Below are 26,602 nucleotides of genomic sequence, written 5' to 3' on the forward strand. Positions count from 1 at the left end.
GCAGAGACCTGTGCCCCCAACTGTTTTTAGATGATAAACATTTGCATCAGGTCAACAAAACATGGGCATAGTAACAATATATTTTGTAAATTTATCCATTTTAAATATACTAACCTCACTCCTTTGTAACAACTAAGGCAAAAATGTAATTAATTCAGAAAATCTTTTCAGGACCCCACCTTGATGTTTCGGGACCCCACTTTGGGTCCCGACCCCAACTTTGGGAAACACTCGTATAGAGCAATGTCGTGGATTTTTTCAAGTCTTACGGATTTTTTCAAAACCTCATTTTCAAATTTATCTAACTTGTCAGAGCCTGTAGGATGATTTACAAAAAAAACAATAAAAACATTAAATAGCCATCTTCCAACCTGTTCTGCCGCTAGAAATAAGTTTTGAACTTTTTCTGTTCTCCTTTCCTCCTGCTTCGCAGCGAGCGCTTTCATGTCCCCAGCGAGGCTGACAACCCCGCCCCCTGGGTGCGAGTTGTATGGAAATTATTTTTTGCAAAATTTATGGATTTTTGAGGCTTTTTATCCAGGTAAACATCCGAAGAGGTTGACATGTATGAGACAACAAAATACAGACTTATTGTTATTGAGTTTGTGAACATGAACCGATACCTGAGAGGCACTACTAGCCCCTCCCCTGTCAGAGTGTCGGAGCAGGACGAGTCAGTGCAATGTCAATGAAATGAGASAGAGGTTGGGGACGATTGCTGCATTGGGGGGAGAAAATGTTTTACGGGTAGTTTATTTTTTCCTGTAATACTTCATTATAGTTTTTTAAGACAAAGCTAATTGAAAGGGGCACCGAGCAGAGTTACAACCAGGCATTACAAATAATTACTTAATTTTCTTCTGCAGGTCGGCGCCCCTCTAGCAGATGGCGCTCCAGGTGACCGCCTAGTTCGCCTATGCCAAGAGCCGGCTCTGCTTATATGAAAACAAAGTCTACATTTGATCTATAAACGGTTTAAAAACAAACAAGATTAAACATAAATATTTAAGCTGTTGCCATTTCCTGATAGCACTCTTAGTCAGAAATTCTTACAAAGCAAGCCTCAAATGGGAACGGCAGTGGAGCTTCAAGAAATATTTTAATATCTGAAAATTCTTGGCTGGGACCAAAACCAAAGCAGAATTTTTGGAGATTTGTTATGTTGTCATTTTTTCTCCCTTTGTTCATAATACTTTTTGAAAAAGCACTGTCGCTAATGAACTTAAAAACCTGTTCTCTCCTAAATTGCTGTTTCTAAAATATATAACCCACATAGGTCTGGTTTAAATCTGACACTGTTGGCATGGCATGTGGTTTATCAACTGGACCAAGTCTAGCAGTGATAACACTGTTTTTAAGATGGCATGCCGCCACTGGCCCAGTTGTGGATTGGTTTGGCCCACACCTCTGGCAAACCACATCTGGGCCAAAAAAAAAGGGCTGTTGATTTTGCTGCATCTGAGTGTTCGTGCCTCTGGGCCTGAACTGGGCCAGACAAATTTTACTGGAACCTCCTGAGAATCTGCATCTCATTGGTTTTAGACAGGTGGCCTTTATTGAACGGACACTAGATTTTAACATTTGTTTTAAATTTATTTACATATGTACAGTTGGAAAACACTCTCAATCTTAAATATTGTATTAGAAACTAGATTATCTTTTGTTTGTCAGTTTTTTTGTTTGTTTGTTTGTATAAGAGCAAATGCAGTTTGCCTGTCTGAGTTTATTTGATAAAAGACAAAGAAAAATGTAATTCTTATTAAGATAAGGCATTAAGAGAAAAAAAAAAAACAATACTAACTACATAAAAAGGGAAGGTATTCATAACTACACATTTGGTCTTTTTTAAAAACATGCRTCGTAAAATGACCCCAGTTAGACTTTAATTTATCTTTGTATTTAACACCCATCTTGCCCTATTCCTCCACTTGGGTGTTTCCATTTCACTTTAAACTCAGGTCCTCTACCAGAGGCCTGGGTGCCTGATGGTTCTTTATTATTTTAGCTGTTCCTAGGATTCAGGTTGTTCCTGGGACCTGTTGGAGCCACTCTTCTAGTTTTGGGGTCACAGCACCAAGTGCTCCAATGACCACTGAGACTCTCCACTCTGTATTTCCTCTTTCAGCCCTGGGTATTTCTCAAGCTTCTCCTTCTTCTTGATGTTACAGTTGCCTTCTTCTGTAGTTTGTCGACCACCAAAGTGCCCGGCTGGTTAGCCATTACCTGTTTGTTTGTTTGTCTGGATCTGGAAGTCACACGTCATCTTAACCCTTCCATTCACAGACTTGTGTGTTTGCGTAATATACATAGATTGAGTCGTTAGTTATCCATGAATAAGAGATGCGTAAATTAAATCCTTTAAGTAGTCCCTTAAATTAATAGGTTCAACCTTATAAATTGAAACTAATTGATATAGTTTTACCTTTTTTAGCCATAAAAGCTCTGTTCAGAACTTGATTTCCTAAATAGTTCATTTTTTCCTCTTGCTATCYCACATCATTTGATGCTGCTGATAATCAGTGAGCTCAGTAGGGCTCCTGTCAGCCGGGCTGAAACTCTGCTCTGTAAATAAATAGGTGGCTTTGAAGAGGTGAGGTGGGGTTTTTACCCTTCACTTTATTGCTGGAAAATATTCCCATGTTGCACTTTAATTAGTGAGGTATGGCTCATTACATGTCCTCTTAAGACCTATCCGTTCTCCCCACCTGACTTTAGTGTCTGGCAAGTGAAGCCTTTTCTTTTTGAGCTGTATCAGATCAGCTGTGGTGAGATGTGGAGCCTTGCAGTCTACAACACCTTCTTGTTAAAAAAAAWAACCAATTTTACTAAACCTTTTTTTTACTCTTGAGTAAAGAATGGGATCCTCAATGGGAGAAAAGGATAGGTAGGAGGTAGTCAAGAGTCCTGCTTGTAACCCTGTGACAGTTTTCTTCCTCTCTGATGATGCCCGGAGTAACAGTCGACTCACTTTTCCTTCGTATTTCCACGCTCATGTCACGCAGTGTTCAAAAACTCACGAGAGACATACAGTATCAGATTCCCATAACACCTTACACCATTTTCATTTGATCCAGATAATGAAACCACCGTGCAGTTGCCTGCCTCCTGGATTTTAAAGAAAGTATTTGAAAAAGGGTGGCTGAGTTTGGTAGAGAGAGAGAGAGAGAGAGAGAGAGAGAGAGAGAGAGNGAGAGAGAGAGAGAGAGAGAGAGAGAGAGAGAGAGTTTGACTCTTCATTGAAAGAGCTGGAATGTGGCGTGGACAAGTGGAAATTTCTCTCTCTGGTGTTTAAATGGTCTTTGCTTTAACAGCAACATTGAAGACTTTTCCATATTTTTGTGGTTGGGATGTTGGTATGCTGAAGCTGAGGCTCGCGATCAACAAGCTAAACTTTTCATCGACACTTTTGCASAATTAAGCTTTAAAATGTGTGTAATTGTGCTTCATTTTGCTTCGGTTTACATGATCAGAACACAACATGTAGCTGGTACTCTTCCAGCTTCATATACAGTATAAATGAATAAGTGGGAGAATACATGATTTGGGGCAATCTCAGGTTCTTGCTCTGAACAGCTGGAGGACATAACAGAATTGGCAGAAGTTTCTGCTTTCAGGAAGGAATGCTTTGAATTTTTACAAACTGACAAAAGGTAGGGGAGAAAATCCTGTTTACAGCTTTAACCAATAAATTAAAGACATTTTTATATCAGAGGAGCAGCTTCATGGATGGTAATGTTGGTCTGGATTTTATGAAAAATCAACAGCCTCAACTTAAAAGGAAATATTTTAGCTACTATGGGATGGTTTGTGTTAACAATCTGTTCTCGGCTGGTTCAGGACGAAGTAAAGCAACGCATTAAGATAGAAAAGATCTGGTTCTAAAACTAACCCAAGTGGAAAGTGAGTATAAAAGTTAAAAGTTTTAAACAAATATCTCTTGGTGTTTGGAGTATGGGTTGGGGATGACACTAAGCTACTACCACACCAAGTTCTAGGTTGATATCTGTAAAACTGACCGAGTTTTGGCCATTTTTGTGTTTGCTAAGATCAATTAYCTGCAGTGGCAATCTTGACTCCAACAGTTAATCGGTTAAATGATTACTTTCTGAGAGTTTCAGATAAAACCATCCAGAGATTCAAGAGATATATTCCTTACCACATAAGGGCACATTAAGAACAACTCGTATGGTTTTCATTGTGGCAACCTGCAGACTTTAAAATAGAGAAAACATTGAACTCATATGGTAAGTTTTGTTTTCTTAAAAAAAACATTATTTTTATAGGTATTTGTAGATCTTAAAGATACAAGAGGACATTTTCCCTGTCAGGTTGACTGATTTTGCTGCTCCATGCTTGACTGACCTTGCAGCATTGGTCGGGCAGGCGGTTTGCAGTTTTGTGTTGTGCACATCCTCATGTTTGTAACATGTAAGATACCGAGCAAGTGACAATCACAGTCTGCCTTCAAGCATTTCACAGTCAGAACAAAAAGCAAAATGGTACAGTTAGCTGACAGAGTGGGCCAGATCTGGTGTCAAGTTGCCACTGCTGACTGACTGCTGGCATGGCAAGTGGATTTTCAGCAGGATGTGGACCAGGTCTTGCAATGATGGCACTGTTTTTACGATGGCATGCCACAAGTTGCCCACTTCTGTTTTGGTTTATGCAACCCAAATCTGCCATTGCCACCACTGTCCCAGTTGTGGTTTGGTTTACGTGGTGCCGGTCCAGGCATGGACCACCTCTGGCAAACCACATCTGGGCCACCAAATGGCCATCATTCTTTGTGATATCTGGGCCGAGTGTTAGTGCCTTGTGCGGGCCAGAACTGGGCCAGACAATTTTTGCTTTGTGGCTTAATTGCAAGTTTTGCACATGCTTCAAAAATTAATTAAAGGTGAAACAAATGAGATGGAACATTGTGTTTACATATATTTTAGTATGACATGACTACCTGAACACGACTCTTCACCTGAATTATAGCAAACCTTTTCAAAGCTTACTGTTTTAGAGACCTGAGTGCAACTTTAGGATAAACATCAGCTCTGCTCTCTGAACCTCACATTTCTCACCCAACGAGTCAAAGACCAGGTCTAAAACCAGGTAATTGAAACATCAAAGTGCTTTTAAAAGCTACAATTAACTCAAAGTCGGCAGGCTCACCATTTTTAATTGATAGCCTGKAAAAGTTTCCAAATAATGTCTGATTATCTTCTGTTACCTGCGTGTCCACATGTTGAAGAATTTCTATTTGACTGAACATTTCCTGAGATAAACTTGAATACCTTCGAGGCGTGTGGGCAGACAAAAACAATGAAGTTGTAGCACCCCCCCCGTAAACTTCACATGGTACCCACATAAATCATCAAAGAGCCCAGCAGAGCTGGCAGCAGACACAATTGTTATAGCTCATGTCAGCAATAAAATATTGGCTGAACCGTTTTCTCTTTTTAAATGAAAGAATGTGCTCCTAGAAAAATACAAACTTGCTTTTTGACAGCAAAATGTCAACAACCATCCTTTGTGGTTTCACTTTTTGCTAAGGGTACCAGAATAGTGAATCCTTAAAAGAAAATGTTTATTTAAGCAATAAATTTTATGTACGTCTGAATGTTTTGCATTTTCAGTTAGAAAAAAATGTTCTTTTGGCAAGAAATCATTGGTTAAAATAAAGTTTTATTTAAAACAATAGTTTAGTCCACCRTTCTCTCACCGTTGCTATCACTGAGGCATGCCGTCCATCAGCCTCTCTGACAGCAGCTGTTGGCTCCCAGACGGCCCCCAAAGACTTCGCCCTTCGTCTCAGCAGCATCRTCTTTATTCCAGACCGCAGACGTCCGAGCTGCTCCAGATTCCGGCCTTTTTCTGAACACAGGAAGTGGTGTTATCATATCTCCCAGTCTGGGCCTGTTCCCTCTTAAAATGGGCATCACGACAAGTGGAGAATTCTATTTTAGGATTTCCCATGTGCGTTTTCTTTGCATGTTTGTTTATATTTAKAGTAAAATGACAGCTGTAGCCTCGTGGTTTGTTTTGGCTTTTCCTTGGCGAGGGGTCAGAGGTCCATGGGAGTCTGAGAAGTAAATGGTTCTGCTTTCTTTCTGTATGAGGAGGTGGGTTTATTTTATCTTTCAAAGCCCCTYCGCTTTTCCACACATGCTTTTTTCTTTCTGTCATGCCGGACTGTTGGGACGGGCGGTCTGACGYGAGCAACCAACAAAACCTCCAGCACTCTGGGATTTCTTACCACATGTTGGACTGAAMTCGGGAGGCGAAGCTTGGGCACGGCGCCCACACTCACACCCTTTCGAACACAAACACGCTCTCATTCATTTGCAGCTTATTAGTCAGGAAAAGCTTCTTACCTGAGGTGGAACACGTGGGCTTTTCTTCCCCCTCGCCTTCGACCTCTGATCCAGGAGTTTTAACGTACAGGGGTGCACGATCTGACACCTCTGTCCGTCGATTTACGAGAAAACACGAGGTTATTCGAGGGGCTTCTGCTCTGATGAATCTTTCTGCGGCGTTCCCGCTCATAAACACGCCACAAAAGTTTTTTTTTCTTTTCACGTTTGCTGCAGCTCAGTCTGTTTTTGGTAAAGATTGCAACATAATTCTCAGAACTCAGCCTCACAAAAGCTCAGCAGGAGCTTCCTGTGAAATTACATGCTTTTGCTTATCATCATTCTCTTTGGGAGGAAAAACATAAATAAACACAAACACATCAGCAGTGCAAGTTAAACTGAGTTTGGTAAAACAAAGTGGCAATTAGAGGCTTTTTTTCCCCATCATAACCAGGGGAAGGACTGCGTGCCGTTTGCTTGTGAGCGAGCTCAAGAGCAATGAAAGCCCAACTCAAACAAACAGGCCTCTTTGCCATCTTTAACACTCTCTCCTCCCATTTAGCGAGGGAGAAGGGTGGGGTGGGGGGTGTGTGTTGGGGGGAGTTATTTAAAGCCACTGAGAGGAATGCGAGCGCTCGCTTTGCTCTCACGGTGCACAAGGACCTCGTAGCTGTTGCAGYGATTACGGCCCGGGTAAACAGAAAAAAAATAAATAAATAAAACATGAGTCTTGTCAGAGAGTCGCCTTTTTCAAGTTCCTCGGCTGGGTGCCCCCCGCCCTCCTCCACCTGTGGGGGGCAGGTACCTGACATAATCTCTGCAGAGCACTGTCAGCACTCCTCTACCTGCCTGGCCTCCGCTCTCTGCAGCGAGGCTTTTAGATACTCATTACATGACATCACTTACCTCCCCTGGTGCCAAGATTCTGTCTGCTTTGCTTTCCTCTGGGGGGGTGGGGGAGCTGGAAATATGCCCACCCAAGAGCTATTTAAAAGACACGGCATATTTCCTTAATATGTGCAAATCACTGCACGTAAGGCAGAGGCAGATTTAGACCTGGATGATTGCCACCCTTTAAACATTTCCTTTAATCACGCAGAGTCCCGTCGTCGTTCTGTTTCCTTAATTTGACCGATTGTGAGAGTTTCTGACGACGGCTTCAAGGTGACAGGGCTGCACTGTGGCAGAAGTTCTGTTTGCTGAAGCCGAGAGCGCTGGGAGTTTCTGGGTGTTGATGGAAGCACACAGAGTCGTGCAGGAAGAGGAACGCGTGCGCAGGTTCGTGTTTGCAAAAGGCAGTGATTATGTCATTTACTGCTCCGTTCGCAGGAGTCGACTTCAGACGGTGCTCTTCGGTTTTTGTGTGTGGCGTGTGGTCTCGCCATGCCAAGTGATGGTAGGTGTGTTTGGAAATGTGGTGTTCCAGCTTAGGAGCTGATGGTAGAAGAAAGCCTTTTCTTCACTCCAAAATAGAGCACTGCACATTCAGTCACTTTGGGAGCCGATGTTCAGTCAACGAATTGCTGCTCGTGGACCCAACAGGTTGGCAGGATGGACAAGTCTTCTGTTGTTTACATCTTTTAGTTAAATTGTAAATAAAAAGTTTCTGTGCCGCTAAATAGACGTGAACCCCTCTATCAAACTGGAATGAACCGCTCTGGARGCTGAGGTGGGCGGGGCGTGAAGCACCTCGTTTGGATTTAAAGARACASCCTCAAAACGAGTTGATCTGAGACACACCTCAGAMAAGGGGTGGAAGAGGGGCTTGTGGAGTTACAGTAAGGAGGAATTCAGACCAAAGCATTGCAGTTACACGTTATATAGATCCCAGCTGAATGATTTAAATGTAAAACAAAGGATCTGAAAGCATGATATGTCCACTTTAAAGTAAAAAAATAACTCTTCGCCATGCGTCACAGCTCTCTGTATTACAGCTGGAATACAGCTGCAATAAAAACAAATCCTGATGAACAATGAGGTCATGATGAAACGCTGACTAGAAAAGTGCCCGCTTTTAAACGTCTGAGTGGGCCGATTCAGTCCGGGGGCTGAATCAKAGTGAAAGTGACTCAGTTGGAAAACATCACGTTTTGGTGTCTGAGCCTTCCAGACTTCCCGTTTGAAGTCAGAAGACCCTCCTGAGACGAGGAGACGCACATTACAAGGCGGCTGTATCGTTGGTAGAGTTGGAGATTGTGTCTGCTGCTTTGAGCACAGCAAGCTGCGGTTTAAAAGGCTATAATTAGTTTTTTTTTTTTTTTTTTGTGCTCCGAGGGTGCGGCTGCGGCTGGAAGGACAATGTGACGAGGGAGGGGGCTGGTGATGCGTCATCTTCAGACAGACAGGAGTGTGGGTGGGTGTGTTTTCACAGGGCACTCAAAGGGCAACTTTAAGACTTTTTTTGGATTTATTTATTTATTGTCATCACCGACATGGACATTTTTTTCTCCATGCAGGTTCTCTTTTTTTTTTTGCCCGTTATTTCTGATGTTATAAAATGTTTGGTTCATTGCTTTCATAGGCATTGGCGTTTACATTCACCTCACAAAGAAAATCCCAGTTATCCTGGATTCCACATTCTTCCTAAATGCTTAATTTCCTTAAAAGAGCAGCAGTTTTTTTCTCTACCCTTTTGTGCTGTGAGAAGATTTGGTGTTTGCAGAGACAGCGCTCATTGTGTCCTGAGAAAAGCTGCTGATAAGAGTTTGAAGCCAAACAGACTCCCGTCCTTCTGGCTCGTTATCCACTTGACTTTTCTCCCTGAGTAAGTTCAGTCTGGGACAACCATCCTGGATCTTTATAAGTACCTTCAAGCTGGAATTCAACATTAAATTAAACCCGACCGCAAACAATAAAACCTATTTTGAAGGTTCTCCAATCTTAACCGAAGTCATGTTTTGTGAAGTAGCATCAGTATAAAGGCCGTACAGTGTGTCCTGGTGTTATCTTCGCACACACCTGTTTWTTCTCTCTGTTGTTTCCCACAGATCAAAAACATGCATGTTAGGGTAAACGGTAACTCTAAATTGTGCCTAGGTGTCAGAGAGAGTGAATGGCTGTCTGTCTTTATGTGTCACTGTGATRGACTTGTGACCTGTCCAGSGTGTCCCCCACCTCTCAGTGACTGTTGGAGACAGGCACCAGTTCCCTGAGAACTGCAAAGGAAACGTGGGTGAATAAAATAGATAGATGTTTATTATACCATGTTSCCATAATAAGGTCATTGTTGCTGACATGACATTAAACTGGATCTACTTCCTCTACTTTCTGGTCAAGTTATAAAGATTTCAGGTTTGTACCTGTGGTTTAGCAGTTTGAAATGCAGCTTGGTCACCGGTCGCAAGTTTGATGTCTTGWAGGGAAGCGTTAGCAGCTTTAGCAGCGTTAGCAGTTGCTGTTGTCTCAGGATGATGATGTCACAAACAAGAGCCACGCACCAACAACAAAGGCTGTGTTCCATTCTGAAGCATGTAACTGTAAACTTCAACAGTTAGACTGAACATTTGTCTTTTACATTTACTCAACATTAACACAATGTAAGAAAAGTGCTAAATAAAAACAAATAAATAATAAAATATTAGAGGACATTTTTAACTAGGATTTTACACTCAGAAAGTGAGCCAAATACATACTGTACATTTTATTTCACACCTGATACAAAGAGAAACTCGCCATCTCTTCCTKGGGGATCCCAAAATGTTTCGGCCAGTTTGGATACATAATTGTTTCAGTGTCTTCTCCCAGTGAGACATTCCTGGAAAAYCTCCGGATGAGGCATCTAGGATTAATTAGATGTCCAGACAACCTCATCTGACTCCAGCTGTTTTGAAGAAACAGCAATTTTACCCCCTGCCTCCCACCAACACACCCCATCCTCCACCCCAAACAACAGAGCTCCTCGACCCAGCCAAGGGAGGAAGCTCGTTCTGTCCAGGATCTCCTTTTGGTCATGATCCAAACCTCGTGCGTAWAGATGAGGGTAAAGGAACCAGCAGATTTGCTTTTCAGATCAACAGCTTCACTGTGATACCTGATATCAATGCTAGTGTGTATTAGCTCTAAATGAAATAAACCAGGGTTAAGACAGTTTAAAAAGGTTGACCTTATTATCATTCTGAGTTTGTTTTACTGAGAAAGGAAAATGTGGTTTTGTGCGCAGCGCAGCAACTTCTTTTTCACAGCCGTATGTGGTGTTTAGTCCCATCCACTACCAAGATTTTTATTTCCTTTCATGAAAAAGATTTATGAACAGAGAATCAAATTTTCAGTTTAACTGGAAATCGGAACTCTTTTTTTTAACGATAGTTCTTAGAGAGCAATGAAAATCAGCCAAGTTTTGTATTGGTGGTTCAGAGCTGTCTAAAAATTGGAAATCAGGATGACCAGTGCACCACATTAGAGGGACATTAATAAGGAATTGGTTTGATCCTTTTTAACCTCCTCCATTTTCTTTTTACTAAAACATGTGGAAAATGCTTCTCTTGAAAACCTAACGATTCAGTCCAGCCCTTCTCCCAGCAGCCAATCAGCTCTGTTAATGTTTCACATTCATGTGAACCACCTAATAACTCCAAGGCGCATTTCATTTTCTAAATAACATACCACCTCTAGACTCAGGAATGTGTTAGATCTGCAAAGTCAAAAGGAGTGCGGCAAAACAGAATCTGGAACCACAAACTGATGACAAAAATTAGCAAGGGGATCGGAGGAGTATAAACCTTCCTGACAAACTCTTAGGTGATGATTTATTGGGAGAGCATGCTCGGCTGTTATGAGCTTTCTGCTCTTTTCGGTGTATAACGTGGCGCAGTCAGCTAACCACAACGGTTCTCTGGGAGAAGGAACACCCTCCATTTAATAGCACACGCAGACGAACGCGCCCACTCGCATAAAGATCTGCCAGAAACATTAGCCTGCACACGGCCAGCGGGACTCGAGCTCGAGTAACGAGAGCAGAGGTGAGGGAGGTGGATTCATGGTACGGTGTTATGACAGTGTGTTCATCATCCAGTTTCCCAGCAGCTCTGACAGACAGACAATACTTTATTTACTGAGCATCTTGTGTGATCTGAGGACAGGAAGCTCRTTTTAACAGAGGAAAATACTTAAGCTTGACTTACAGACATGACTTTACAACTCATTGAAAAGTGATTCAGGTTTTTTTTTGAAAAGTGATTCAGTWAAAACTCTATCATATACATATCAGAAATCAGATATTTTCACCATATCACATCCATAATGTATGCACATTATGGATGTGATATGGTGAAAATAAATAATTTGCTTTTCAAAGATCTGCTGAAGCAGAACAAACAGATTTGTTGATATCCTTAAAAAGACGTCTTTGACCCTAAATAGTTTTTATAAGTAGGTAGTTTTTTTTTAGTTTTTGTAGTAAGTTTTGTCAAGCTCTCATCAGACATTCAATTCTTTTAAAGGGAACAAACATCACACTGGTTGGTTTGGTTTTGTGTGCATCACAGTTGCCATTATTATTAAAAAAGTATAAAGTTCATTGGGCTGTAGCCACCCTGGACATGGCGCAAGAGGAAATGCACCAGGTTTACCAGACAGTGTGGACTGAAGAAAAAGAGCAAAGAACTATTCAAGCAGAACTCTTAAGGTCAAAGTATTGGATGTCATTTCCTGATTGCACCATCTGTCATCATGTTGGATTTTATGAACAAAAAGAATCAACTGGAATTCACCTAAATGCAAAGTTTCTTGAAGACTTTTCTGGGAATGTTGGTGCAAAACTTAGACGTTGTGGTTGGTCGCATCAGTTGGGTTTTGTTGATTGTGGTGAAAGAGTTCCAACAAATTTATCTGCATCTGTATATTTGGTTGATTTTTTTTTTAATTTTAGCTGCTTCTCTTCCTTGTCCTGAGATGTGTTTCCCTTCAAGTTTGCAACTTTACTTCCTGTTTACTACAAACATGCCAAGGTCTAACAGAACTACACTTTACGTAGCCTGGTTGATTCACTCCAAGCCAGTAGACAGAAACACGTCTGATTTGCAGGTCCTCTTTATTCCCTTTTTTTTTTCGACATTTTAAAAATTTGCTCAAAATTAGCATTAAATTGGATGGAAACACGACTACTGTTGACTTGTGGTGAGTAGCTGCTGTCTTGAATTCTGAACTCTCCCACTTCCTGACAGGGAATTCCCACTGCAGGGGAATAAATTCCCACTCCTTAGTACAACTGGACTGTGAAAAAAAAATACCCAAAAAAGGCTAATTTTGCTTCACTTTTTTTCGTTTCACTTTTGAACCCTGTGCAGCTCCACGTAGCAGTAGGATGCTGCCATTKTGCAGGTAAAATAATCAACATGCATTGTGGGAAATGTAGTTTATAGTCTATGCTTGCTTTAAAGCAGCTTATTTTTAGACATTGTTTCATATTTTGAAGCCTTATAAAAATGCAGTGGTGAGCCACATTCGGCCCGCAGGCCTTGAGTTTGACACGTGACGTGTAAGGTCAGCCACGCTTGGAATCAGCTGTGATCTGAGGTGCTTTGTTTCTGTAATCACACTGTTCTTATTTCATAACATCAGAGTCTCCTTCATTCTATTCTTGTCTCCACCCCAAGAAGTCTCATCCAACATATGAAACCTGATTCCCTTCCTTTTCTCTGTGCTCAATARTTTTAGCACAAACTGCATCAGACACTTTCCCAACCTGACAGAGCCTCAGTCCAGACTCTGCTCGCCGTTTGTCATCTCCTTTGTCTCTGTTGGTTTAGATTGTGTAACATTTAGTTTAAAAAAAACGCCTTTGCTTTTTCTCTCTATGATTTCATTTTTCGACCCCCCACTTTTTTTTCTTCTTCTTCTCCCCGTTTCCTCACTTTCTGGATCCCGAACCGAGACAAAACCCATGAGCGAGTCATGGAAACTGGAGCTCATATCAGAGGAAGTCTGGCCGAGTTGAGCTGTTTTTTTTTTTTCTCTGTCAGTCTCTGTGGTTAAAGGCCGCAGTGACATGGTGTTGTAGGCACTGAAAGGCTGCGTCTGAATCATCCAAGCCACGTTCAGAAATAAACCGCCTCACTCTGGTAGCTGGATATTTCAGTGAGGCTCTTTAATTGTTCTACCAGACTCACTATGTGATGATGGCCCCGCTGTGTTTGAAGAGATCTAGTCTCCTAATTACGCCACAGCCCAGACTCCTCGACAGTCCGCACCTAATTTCTTCCATGTGTATACACTTGGCTTTCCAGTCGAAAGGGGCCTCCTCTTCTCTTAATGCTTTAATAAAACAAAACGTAGGGTTGAAAGTAAAGGAGAAAAGTGGGGATGATGTCAAGAAGGAGATGGAAAAGCTTTGGACCAAGTGTTTTGGCAGTCAACATCTAGATCTTGTGAACTAAATGGCAATATTTATTTTAATCAATGTCAAATGACAACAGAGGAAGAGACCAAAAGAGTTGGAAACACTCTGTAGTATATCATGCTGCATCATGCTGTTACAAAGTAATCATGACTTCTTGTGTGACTCGGTTGAATCTCCTTAAAGTGGACACATGCAAAATCCACTTTTTAGCCATTGAGTACATTTTGTTGTGTACTTGGAGACTGTAGGAGTGGAGAAAAGTTGAATTCCTACAGTAATGTCACAGTATTTGGCTGCAGAACTGCTAAATAAGGTCACAGATTTCCTGCTAATTTCTTGCACACGCTTCTGCAGGTTTGTCGTCTTTATTCTCCTCTCGCTCTGGGTCAGACTCTGGTTCGAACACGTAAGGCTGGATGGACATGTCGTACGTTGTTGACATCTTTTAATCAATTTGTAAATCTGCTCCGCTAGTTAATCGCATCTCTGCTATCAGACTGCAAAGATGGCAGAACGGGGTGGAGAATGATCATTGGGAGTGAGACCTGGAGAGGAGGCGGGCTGTGAAGAGACAGCTCCAAAACAGGTTGATCTGAGACACACTTCTGAAAAGGAGTGAAAGGGGGGCTTGTGGAGTTACAATAAGGAACAGTTCCACTTTATATAGACCCCACCTGAATGATTTAAATATGAAAATAAAAAATTTAAAAGCATACATTTCCTTTAAAACAAATAGAAAATTCACATATTGCTTTAAAAACAATTAAAAACTGTTAGGTTCTCTTTCTACTTGTATTTAAATACTTTTATTACATCATTCTTACAGTAAAGAACGGTTCAGAAATGTTCTTATTTGTCCCCAGGATGTTCTGGACTTGATAAAACTGTATTTTACTTTTGTGCTTCATAACTCTGAAATAACACCATCAGCTTCGTTTTATCTCTTAGATTATTCATGTTTTAACCCATGCTTAATTGTTTTTAAATCTATTGTTTGTCAATTTGTCTTTCATGGATGTAATGATATTTTTATGTCGTTTTCTATCCGGATGTGTGCCGCAATTGTTCAGCTCAGGCAACACCTGATTTTTTTTTTACTGAGCAAGTAATGTGTGATGTCCATAGTGTATTTCTAATATTAATCATTACAATGATCACAAATTATTTGTCCGTCACTTGAATAATCKACTCTATTGTCCAACTTCGATCACGCTTTTAACGCTAACCTGGTTTTTCCCATGTCTTTCTTGAGTATTTGTTGTATACATTTAGTTTTTTGATCACAGAACTGAAACTCCAATAAAATATATTTATTGACAAGAATGAAGCTGCTTGTTTGGGGTGTGGGTTTCTATTTGTTTTGTCTGTTATAGTAAAATATCTCCTGAATCACTGTACCAATTTTATTGAAACTCTCAGTAAAACAAAAAAAAGTTGCACAACAAGTGATTAGGTTTTGGAGTCTCTATTCAAGATGGTCACTGTAGTTAATTAGCAAACACAAAAATGATAAAAGCTCAGTCAGTTTTAATGAAACTGAGCTGAAATGTGTCACCAGCACATGCGCTAACAGATTGTTTGACATATTTGTGTAAAAATTCAGCATGTGATGGGGTTAATATGTTTCTGTTAATGAAATTCTACTTGTGGGTGACTTAAATGCTCATATGAGGTCATCTCTCCACAGCAACTCAATTAGCACAACCTTGTTGTATTGTTTTGGTTTAAACTGCCTGAAATCATCTCTGTTTGGACTTTTCATCACATCCCCGCATTTTTGCTTTACCTTCTTCCTCTGACTGTTCTGTTGTGGGAATTTCAAAGGCAGTGCACTGAAATAAACACAACAGGAGGCCCAGTGAAACCCCAATGAATATATATACATATATATATGTATGTGTCTGTGTGTGTACCAAACCTCTCTGGAAGCTGCAACTTTCCCACAGACTTCAAGATCTTTCCCAGCTGTGACACAGATGAATGACTTTACCTGCCTCCCTGCTCAGCCGGCCGGTTGGACCGATAGTTTGTCAAGTTGATGTGATTTTTACACTTCTGCCTTTCAGTGCGAGTATTTTACTATGACCGTACTCGTGTCTGTTTTTAGTCTTTCTGAGCAGGAAATGAACAAGTAACTAAATGTAGATTATGTTTTAAAAATTTCGGCTTCTTACCCATGAAATAACATCAATTTTATCTTTTTTTTTTTGGTTGATTGAAACACAAACTTAGCTAAAAAGCCAATCAAACAAGAATATGACAAACTTAAATATTGGACAATTATTGATTCTTTTTAAAATTTATTTGATCTAACCCTAATTTCAAAAACGTGTAAAATGTCAATTAAAAACAGAACGCAATGATTTGAAAATCTCAAAAACCCTCATATTGTCATAATCCGTAGGATTTGTTCTTTGGTTTTCTTGTTTCAAAATAAAACAAGAAAAAAACTATACATCAGGTGTTTCTTACATTTCTTTTGCTTTACAAAATCGTATTAAAAGTTTATTTTAAAAGTTATGCTGAAAAAGATTCAAATGCAGCCATTGTCAGTCTTTTTAGGGATAAGTTCTATTTCTAAGCAGCCTTCCAGCCCATGGGCGTAATTTGCAGGGGGGTTAGGGGGTTATGACCCCCACAATAATTTGATCAAGTCAAAATACCTCCCCCCCCAATAAAATCACCGTATTTGTTCATGTGTAATATGATCTTGAGTATAATACAATCATCATTTTTTGAGTTCTAAAATTTAATTATCAATAACCAATGTATAATACTACCCCTCCACTTTATGGATGATTTTTAGGATTAAATTTCTAGTATTATACATAAATAAATACAGTACATTATTTGCTCAAACACAAAATAATTGAACTTTTCAAGTAGGCAGATGCAACTCTCTTGTTGTCTTTCGGTAACTTAAAACTKTACAATGTCATACAGTATATGTTTGTTTAAGCATAATTGAAAAAATGACATGCAGAGTTTTAGAGCACAACCCTCCCAATGATAGACCTGAAGTTATACCCTTGTTCCAGCCATTAAACTCATAAACACATAAACTCCTCTTATTTGGCGACTTAAGTCATTTCCGCTTTTGCTACAAATCAGAACAACCATATATAATATTCTGGGTTTACAGAGCTGAAACAAAAATCAACACTGTGGATTTTTTTATTAGTTTGATTTTCCATATTTACACTTAGGTTTTAAAAATAAAAAAACAAAAGAAAAAGTCTTTTTTTTTTCAATTTTGTTTTGAAACAAAAAACCAAAGAACAAACCATACAYGGATTTTTCATAACCCATGTTTTGTTCAGTGTTTTTTATGTCAATGTTAATTTTTGTATGATCTTATGTTTTTGCATTTTCTTGTGTTCGTGTTGATTCTTTGCCTCCTGTGTTTCCTGCCATCGTTAGCTTTCACTCCTCAGTCCTGCACCCACTCACACCTGTTCTCTGTCCCATTAGGCTCAGTTGTCTCCAATTCAGCCTCAGTCCTTAGCTCTTCAGTTTCATCACACTCATCAGTTGAGCATTGTGCATTGGACTTCAAAATTATATTTCTTTCTACAGTTTTTGAATAATGACTGTGCATAAATCCCTTGCCTGTTTTGGTCTGTTGAATTCCTCTCTGCTTCATCTGTGTCTTCCTGCAGTTGTGTGTCCGCTGACATGCATGAACGGAGGGGTGTGCAGCTCCAGGAAGCACTGCCTGTGCCCTCCCGGCTTCACTGGCCGACTCTGCCAGTTTCCACTCCAGCAGCCTCAGGCAGCCCACGGCAACCGGCAGCCCGTGTACCCCGCATCTCTGAATCCAGACGGCCAAAAGCTGGTGGAGCACACAGCCGTCGGGCGCACTCAGCTCACACAGACGCACTCGGTTTTCACTCTGCCTCTGTCACAAGCGGGGCACCACTCATCAGAAGGTATGCTGGTTTTGGTGCATCTCACTCCTCCGGTCATGTGATTTCATCTGTCMGTCTGTTWGCAAAACATCTCACCAACCACTRGACCAATTGYAATAAAACTCTCAGAAAGTCATCTTCAGGTGGACATCCACAACWGATTAATATTTGGAGTCCAACATTCAAGATGGCCGTCATGGCTTACTGACCACATCAAACGCATGAAGGGTTTTAACACAGTTTTACAGATGTTGAGCTACAATTTAGTGCTTTAGTTGAGAGTAATCTCTGACACATACCTGAAGTGCTAACAGTTTACACAATATCTTGACATTACCTGATGCTGTCAACCCTGTTTGTCTGTTAGCAAAATATCTCATGAAAGATTGGAYKAATTCAAATGAAACWCTTTGAACATATTAAAAGCACATCTACAACTGATTAACTTGAGTTTGACCTGTTCAAGATGGCTGCTTCAGGTGATCGCTCTTAGCAAACATGGCCATAAATCAAACGGTTTTACAGATATTAAGCTAAGATTTGTTGTGGTAGTAGCTTAGACTGCAGCACATATTTAAAGTGCTAACAGATTGCGCAAGAWGTTTGTTTGAAACCTTGGCATAAAAAACAATTAGCTTTATTTCTGTTCTCAGTGCAGATTAATGTTCGTGTTCACCACACACCAGACACCTCAGTCGTCATTCAGCCTCCCGACCAGTCGGATGCCAAGCCTCCTCACAAGACAGGGCTGTGGCAGATCCCGTCACGACACAAACCCAAGGGGCGCTGCTTTCAGGAGACCACACCCAAACAGGCTGTGAGTTCACCTCACGTCTCGCTTTGCTCCGTCTTCAGCCTAAGAAGCATCTGAATAACATGTCTGCATTGTTTCAGTGCAACAGCACCCCACTTCCTGTTCTGACCAATCAAGAAGATTGCTGCGGCAGCGTGGGAAACTCCTGGGGACAAAACAAGTGTTATCAGTGCCCCAAATTACCAAGTGAGTTCAAGAGATGATTAATTTCATGTACAGGCTGTTCTAAATCCAGCTTTGTAGGAATCATACGCTTTTGAAAAAGTTGAGATTTTGTTTGAAATGTGAACAAAAATAGAATGCAATAATTTGCAAACCTCCCAGRCTCATATTTTATGGAAAATATTTAACAAAACAAATGTTTAAAATATGAAACTGTATGATTGTACCAAGGCTGTTAAAATAAGTGGTTTAAATAAACAGCTGGAGGAATATTTTGCTGCTAATTAGTTTAATTATAAGTAGGAAATGTGGACATTAAAAGAGTATTTTAGAGAGATTGAAAATGTCAGAAGKAAAGATGGGTAGAGGTTCACCTGTCTGTGAAAAACAGCATCAAATTTTGCAATTTTTTTAACAGAAAACTTTGAATATCCCACCGTCCATATGGGCTTCTCAAACTTTTTGTGTTTGGGGACTCCTTACAGAGGAGAAACATTTCCAAGGACCCCAAGCCCGATTGAAAATAATTTACCTTTAAATAACCTATAAATGTCATGAGAATAACTTGTGTTTTGGTTAAGTGTGTTTGTTTTACTGGTGCATTTGTCACAATATGTATATATGCAATCCTACCGTTTCTGACATTCCCACTTCACCATGTCTTTGAAACAATGCTTCGGGGGAAGGGTGCTCCGTGGGGCGGGAGCTCGGATGCAGAACTGAGCTCCGGGGCGGAGCTTCATGTAAATAGGCGGAGCTTTGTACCGGCAAGAGTTCAGGCAGCTCCACACGACTGCAGGAGAGTCAAGGATTTCTCAAACATGCATGAATAAGTCAAAGCAACACTCTGAGTGTGTTTTTCTTAAAGGAATTACAATATGAAGGAATGGTAATATAACATGATATAAAGCTCAAAATAGTCGATTTTGCAGAACACCCTCCCTTTAAAACTGTGAACAAGCCGTTTCAGTCAACCAAACAAGAAGAAATGAAAGCATGAATGRTCATTTTAAGTTTAGATTTTGATGCCAACTTATGAACATTTTATCCAACGCTAAAGATGTCTACACCAAAGATGGAAGAAAAAAGTCTACTGGAAACCATTTTTTGATGTATTCATACTGAAATGACAGAAATTGGATCAAATAGATAAMCTTTATGAGTAAGTTAGTCAAAAAATGTTCATAAGTCATTGTGAGTTGTCTGTTGTAAAGCTTTGTAACGTGTCAGRGCCTTAAAAATGGTACAGTTTGCTTGTGTAAACAGTTGATATGTTGAMTGTTTCAATATGAAATCTGTGAATCAGACCATTCTGTTTCCATTTATATGATTTAAAGTGTAAAATATTTACTTTACTGCAGCACAGTTTGGTGAAAAAATATTTTTATCTGTGCAACATCTTGTGTGTTCCAGGCATAAAATTATTGTTTGCTGAGCCAAAAATGTCAAGCATGTTCRTACCGTCCACATTCTGAGATTATAACCCCAGATTAAAAGTGACGTTTTACAGTCCCATAAAAGTTGTTTTAAAAGCRTACATGAAAGTGAACAGTAGGGTTGGAACAAGAGTGCGAAATATTTAAAAGAGGAGAAAAACGGGGAGATTGTAAGAATCGCACACAGACAGTGGGACAAAAATAAAAGAGTGTGTGGAAAATAACTGTGTGCCTGCCCAGTGCAGGACTGTCATCACTCCACTGAAGATCAAATTTCAAGAAAATCTTGGCTGCTCACGTTTTTCCATTCCACTATTATTCCATCTCTCAGTTCTGGCTCAGACAATGTAGCCTTTGATAAAACCCGATACTGTACGTCTGGTTCTTCTGTAGAGGACTGGGTTCTTTCTCAGCGAGCCATCAGTTTTGTTACATGTGTGTCCCATTGTTAAACTCCTCCATTTAAAAAAAAAAAGAAAAGAAAGGTGAGCCAAAAATCTTTTTTTTTTATTCAGCTTTTCTGAAATGTGCAGCGTTCCCACAGCTTTGCAATACAACTTTTTTTTTTCTTCAGCGGGGAAGAAAAAGATCACCCTGCTGTTTTAGGAGTTAAGAATAGGAAGAAAAAATGTTGAATTTTATGACTTCAGACCTCATGAAAGGTTGTTTTAGCACATTCTGTTACAAGCTAAACTTCATCAAAGGCTACWTTAAACCAAGAAGACAAATACAATGAATAAAATCTTTTTGGGATTTTAAAATTGAGCCAAAGAATAAAACACTTTGAAAAATATGTATTATTAGTTCAGCTGTGTTTTATGGTAATATAAAACCTATTTATTAAAAACGCTCAACRTGTTTTGTCCTGTAAGGATATAAAAAAATAATGTGAACTACATAAGTCTGTTTTTTGATATAAAAATAAAATCCACAGTAAAGTCATGGGAACAAAAAGTCCATTCTTTTTCAGTTCTATCAGGTATCAGGACATAAAAAATAGTTGTAAAAACACACACAACAGATTTTTCAGATTTTGGCTTCATTTTTTAAAAAACATTTAAAACATGGTTGAATCTGTTCTGTGTTTGTGTTCACTTGAGGTAAAATTTTAATCAGTAAAAAGCAGATCAGTTTTATTATGTAGTGACACATAATGCCCTGAAATTAAAAGAGGCTGGGCTTTCTTTTTGTCCATAACTGTACTCGCCTGATGGCTTTTAATAACTATTTTCACTTTTTTAACTAATTTTATATTTTTATAATGCATTTGTTTGATTGAAATTTTATTTTACTCATTTGTTTGAGGTTCAGTTTTAGCTTCTGCCTATGTATATTCTACAGATCTTGCTCTGATTTTGTGATTTGGGGTAATAGTACATAAATGAAAGGGAGAAAAGCAGAACTTCAAACCAGGAATTTCAGACAATTCTATAAAAGGATCTCTTGTTGGATAAAAAATATCTTTGCTTTTTTTGTAGTCAATAAGCTCTGCATCAAACTGAAGCAAAGAAGCAAAACCACAAAGCATACCAAGACTTCTGCAAATTAGGATAGAGTCAGCTGGCTGATGTAATCGTGGCAATTGTTTTTGTTTTTGCTCTCAGCAAGCCAGACCGTCCTGCAGCAGGCCCCTACAGGCCTCACTGTGCTCAAATCTGAAGGAAAACAGTTGTGCTTTACTGAATTGTTCAAATCAAAATCAACATTTTTCACTTTTGCAAACTTTCGTCTAAGCTGAGGGGTRTGGGGGGGTCAAACTCATTTTCACAGAGGGCCACATGAGCATTATGGTGGCCCTAAAAAAGGGCCAGCTGTAATTAACTTGAATGTTTTGTATTTAACTTTGACTAAGCTTCACATTACTTGTCTCATTGCTCCGACTGAGCACCGCTAACAAACTGAGCTCTATGTGGRATTTCCTGCAGAGAAACAGTGTTTTAACACATTTTTATAAACACTGAAAAGTACTACGAGTACAACTGATTGAATCTGAAATGTGTAAAACAGAAATACTATTAAAAGTGAAAGTAGGAGAGTTTTACTCACTGTTTAGTTGTGGTGAGTAGCTGCCATGTTGAATTCCGAATTCTCTCATTTTCTGACAGAGAATTCCCACTGGAGGGGCATTCCAGTTTGAATACATGACTTGTAAGTGGGAAATTCCCACTTCCCAGTACAACTATCACAGCAAAAATGCAGCATAATGGAGATTTTACACTTTGCCTGCTGACAGCTACTTTTGAACCCTATGCACCTCTGCTTAGTGGTGGGATGGCATCATTCCACAGGTAAATTTATCAACATGCATTATGGGAGATGTAGTTCATGGTCAATGYAGGCTTTAAAGCAGAATACACATATTTTAAGACAATGCATCAGTTTAAAATTCACAAGCCTCTTTTCTTTTTAGATTTATTTTAGCTTTAAAACACTTCATTTCCCCTTTAAAACTTTTGTGGTCCACATAAAATGCTGTGACAGGCCACAGTTTGAYACGTGCTCTCATGCCTTGATAGTCTTGGGTTTTTTTTCACAGATAAAATATGATGGAAGTTTTCTGTATATGTGTAAAAATAAAAATAAAAATCTGAAAAAAATAAGCTTTTGGTTCAAAAGTGAATGTAGCTTTTTTATTTTGTTTCGTCTGATCTGCTTGCAGTCCTCCTAACTGCTTTTTCTCTGTCTCTGCGCTCCTTCAGATCCATCAGTCAAACAGACAATTGTAGAAGATTACGGCTCGACCTGTCCACAAGGTTATAAAAGATTTAACAGCACTCACTGCCAAGGTAACACTGGCTCAGGTTTCAACTTGCTTTTAGCATTTTTATTTTGGCTTTTAAAACCATTGATTCCTGGTTATAAATCTGCTAAATTCGATCTACTTCAAATCCTTCATTTGTCACATCTTTCCTCTTGAACCTCAAAGACATCAACGAGTGCTCCCTGCAGGGCGTCTGTCAGAACGGAGAATGTCTCAACACTCTGGGCAGTTTCAAATGTTCCTGCAAGTCGGGTTTTGTCTTGGAGAGGAATCGGTGTGTTGGTGAGTCAGAGATTTATTTATTTTTTCATTTCCAGACTGAGAATTAGTTTTTCTTTTTTTCATCAAACTGTTGTCATGAATAAAACTCACCTGGATGTGTCCTCCRTTAAGAGTCTCTGCCTGAGCAAGCTCAGTGCTTCCGGATAGTGTCTGAGGCCAGGGGCTGCGAGCACCCTCTGCAGAACCAGATCACCAGGAAGATGTGCTGCTGCACGGTGGGCAAGGCCTGGGGCAATAAATGTGAAATGTGTCCTCAGGTGGGCACAGGTGAGTTCTTAAATGAGCAAAATGTCAGYGCATTTTAAGATCTTTTAATGATGACATCTGCCTGCATGTATGCAACTGTGTTTACAGGCCTGATACATGCTCAATAATCCAGGTAGAAAAATCTAACAAATGATCCTCTTTTACATGTGAACAACTAGTTCTGAGTGTCACCTGTAAACAAGTTGATCCACTATGTGAGACGAAATGTTTCATTAAAGAAGAACCCAATCAGAAAAATATGTTTACAGTAAATTAGACTTTTTTATGCCAAAATCAGCAAATATTTCCTGAGTCTTGTGTAACTTGCAACAAAACTTGAAGGTTCTTTATTGTATGTGTGGATTTGCCAAAAAAGCGAAAACAAATTTTGCGTTATTAAATATAAGACATATTATCAGATCATGATTTTTTTAAGTTATTTAAAATAAAATAATAATCCAAACTTTTTTTTTGCAGTGATTAACCTTAGCAAATCTTGTAGGGCTGATCTTGTCATGGAAGTAAAGGAAGTAGACCACAGGAATGCAGACAGGCACAATGAGCTTGAGTATATGTATATGTGTATATATATATAAAATAAAAAAATAAGGCAACTTACCAAAACAGCTCAAGAAGAACACAGAGGAAAACTGGATTTGAGAATGTATAATATTCCACTGGTTGGTTGTGAGAGACAAAAGGATAATATGGTCTGTGGCTGATGGGAAGAGTGGCTGCAGCTGTGACTAATGAAACCAGGAACAGGTGCGACTGGGCAGGAGACATTAAAAATGGAAAATAAAGGAAAATACTGGCAGAAGCGTCTCAGAGGAAAACAAGGTAACAAGTGAAATAAAAAAACGTAAAAAAAAAAAAACATTTCTTCTTTTTTTTAAAAGCGGCCTTCATGCAGATCTGCCCTGCAGGGAAAGGCTACGTTTTTCAGAGTATAACAGAAACTGTTGCCTTGCCTCCCATCATCTTTCCTCCCAATCGTGAGTGTTTGAATACTTCAAAATCCTCAAATATTACCTCATTATAGCTCAAGTGAGTTCACAGTCCTAATTTTTTGCTGTCCTTTCATTTTTCAGCACCACTCGTGACAGTAAGGCATTATATCTCTTTGTATTTATTACATCTTTTTGACTGGTGTGAGATTTACACTTGGTTTATTTTTAGGAGAAGCCTCCTGACCCGACCACAGAGCAGCAGGCCTCTGTCAGTCCACGTGTACCCGGTAAACACACCTGCTTTCACCTTCAAACAGAAACTGAAACATGCTAAACGTGATGACATCATATTTACTGCCGGCACAGCGAGGGGCATGTTTCTGTCTTGATGAAAACAAACAGTATATTGTAAATAAATGTCCTCGTCAGCTCAACATGTCTTCCTAAAGTCTGTCCGCCTCTTGTCTCCTCTGCTGGATCCACAGTTGTTAAGCCCACCCCTCCTCCGCTTGTCCGAATCCCCCCAGGCAATGACCCCTTCGAAACAGTGACATATAGCCGTGAGTTTCACACAAACTCTGTGTTTACTTTGTGATGAGATATATAGAAAAGCTGGTTCATGTTTCACTAAATATTTTTTTGGGGGGAAACCAAGCTCTCCACACTCCCCCCAGTGTTATAAGAKTTGGGTGCTTTTCTCCCATATGAAATGTTGACTTTCTCTGTGCAGCAAATAGCATTTATTTATGATGGCTCAAAAAATTACTACTGCAAACTTTCAAAACTTAAAACTAAAGCTAAAAGTCTAAAGAAATGAGTACTGTAAGGTCCAGTTTACACGATTACCAAAGCTTTTGTGCTGCGTTTCGGCCATTTTCTGCAGTTTTCTCTGAAACCCTAGCTTTTTGAATCCAGGTCTCAGAGTGGAGGTTTTTGGAAACCCCTCGCAGCAAAAAAAAAAAAACAAAACAGCTGCAGTCAATAGTTTTTCTGCACTTGTGCGAATAGTTGAACGACARTAACAATGGTGGATAGCARAGTGCTKTTTGTGCTGCTCACTCTCTCCAACATCATGGAGCAAACTAACCTCATCCTCGGTGCAAACAAACATTTGTGTATTCACCATTTTGGATGTAACTATTTTTATTTCTCGAGACTAAAGTCTCTGAGCCTGTCGTACGAAAATCACAGCTCCAGATCTGGCACCAGTATTGCCATATTGGAGAATACAATGGCAGCTGCGCCTGGAAACTACAGCTGATTTGTGTGAACACGATTATTTTCATGTTGATTTGCAATGATCAAAAATAGAAAATTGCTAACATTATCAGAGCTTGTTCTCCTATAAACAGGACTTTAGTTAAGTCTCTTGCTTTTTATATTAACTGCTGATGTTTTGGGCAACTACGCATGTTGTGCAATCAGTTATGAAGCATGAACCAGCCATAAGGCTTTGATCACATTCTGTTTTTTGATTYATTACAAAGAAAATAGCATCCAAAAGACATTAATGACAACTTGAAATGAATGCAGGCGTGAGAAATGTCCATTACAGCTATACACATTGATCAGTCCAAACATTAAAACAACCAATCTCTTTAACCTGGGCTTTACCTTCAAATTGGTTAAACCAGGACTTGTCAGAAATTCTAGATAAAACTTTTTTTTTCCTTTCACAGTCCTAGCACAAGGATTGAGCAACACCATTACATCACTTAAAATATTTCCTCGACTATGTTTGATCCTCCTTTTGAAATTTTATGCAAACAATTTTTTAACATAAACCATACTGGGGCATTAGCTATAAATCCCCTCGGCCCTGTGGGAGGGGGGTCTCTGTGGACTGGATTTGTGGTTTGTTTTTGACAGTAGCGTCGTCAGTTTGGATTTTGGGAAATATGGAAGCTATTATAATACTTTGTGAGTATGTTTCAGTCTTACAGGACAATACTGCCACTGTAGGGTTGTTACCATRTGAAAGGTTTGAGTAAAACTATTTCGATGGGTGTCAATGGGTCAGTTTAACATGTACATGTATATAAAATGCACATGTATAAATGTGTATTTTTGTGAAAATGATTCTCCATTTCTTCCCTCCTAGAAGAGGAGACAGATGAATGTGGGCAAAGCAGAAACATTTGTGGTCGTGGAGAGTGTGAAAACAGCCCAAACGGCCACATCTGTCACTGTTTCCCCGGCTACCGTCTGAACCCGCAGAGGAACATCTGTGAGGGTAAGAGAGAGCATCTGAGAAAACAAAACTAACTCTTCATTTACATTCTTGGGATTGACTCTTCTGGACAAAAACAGCTGATTTTGGTTCCAGGAAAAAAAAAAWGATTTCTTTTTTTTTGCTTACTGCC

The 26,602-nt window shown here is 39.6% G+C and overlaps 1 protein-coding gene across 3 annotated transcripts in view; it reads left to right on the forward strand.

Moving 5' to 3' along the window:
* Nucleotides 1-26,602, forward strand: part of ltbp3 (latent transforming growth factor beta binding protein 3) — a 42,197-nt gene that overhangs the window by 1,351 nt on the left and 14,244 nt on the right. For 2 of the 3 annotated variants that reach the window (XM_014006632.1, XM_014006634.1), the window contains exons 2-12: nt 17,340-17,609; nt 18,242-18,405; nt 18,483-18,588; nt 22,700-22,786; nt 22,927-23,043; nt 23,155-23,310; nt 24,189-24,284; nt 24,381-24,394; nt 24,469-24,526; nt 24,725-24,799; nt 26,341-26,472. In XM_014006632.1, coding sequence (XP_013862086.1) covers nt 17,340-17,609; nt 18,242-18,405; nt 18,483-18,588; nt 22,700-22,786; nt 22,927-23,043; nt 23,155-23,310; nt 24,189-24,284; nt 24,381-24,394; nt 24,469-24,526; nt 24,725-24,799; nt 26,341-26,472 — 1,275 coding nt within the window. The remainder of the gene's footprint in view (nt 1-17,339; nt 17,610-18,241; nt 18,406-18,482; nt 18,589-22,699; nt 22,787-22,926; nt 23,044-23,154; nt 23,311-24,188; nt 24,285-24,380; nt 24,395-24,468; nt 24,527-24,724; nt 24,800-26,340; nt 26,473-26,602) is intronic. The other variant, XM_014006633.1, reaches the window with a different exon arrangement.

Source organism: Austrofundulus limnaeus, unplaced genomic scaffold (assembly GCF_001266775.1).
Source record: "Austrofundulus limnaeus strain Quisiro unplaced genomic scaffold, Austrofundulus_limnaeus-1.0 Scaffold37, whole genome shotgun sequence".
NCBI classification, from domain to species: Eukaryota; Metazoa; Chordata; class Actinopteri; order Cyprinodontiformes; family Rivulidae; genus Austrofundulus; species Austrofundulus limnaeus.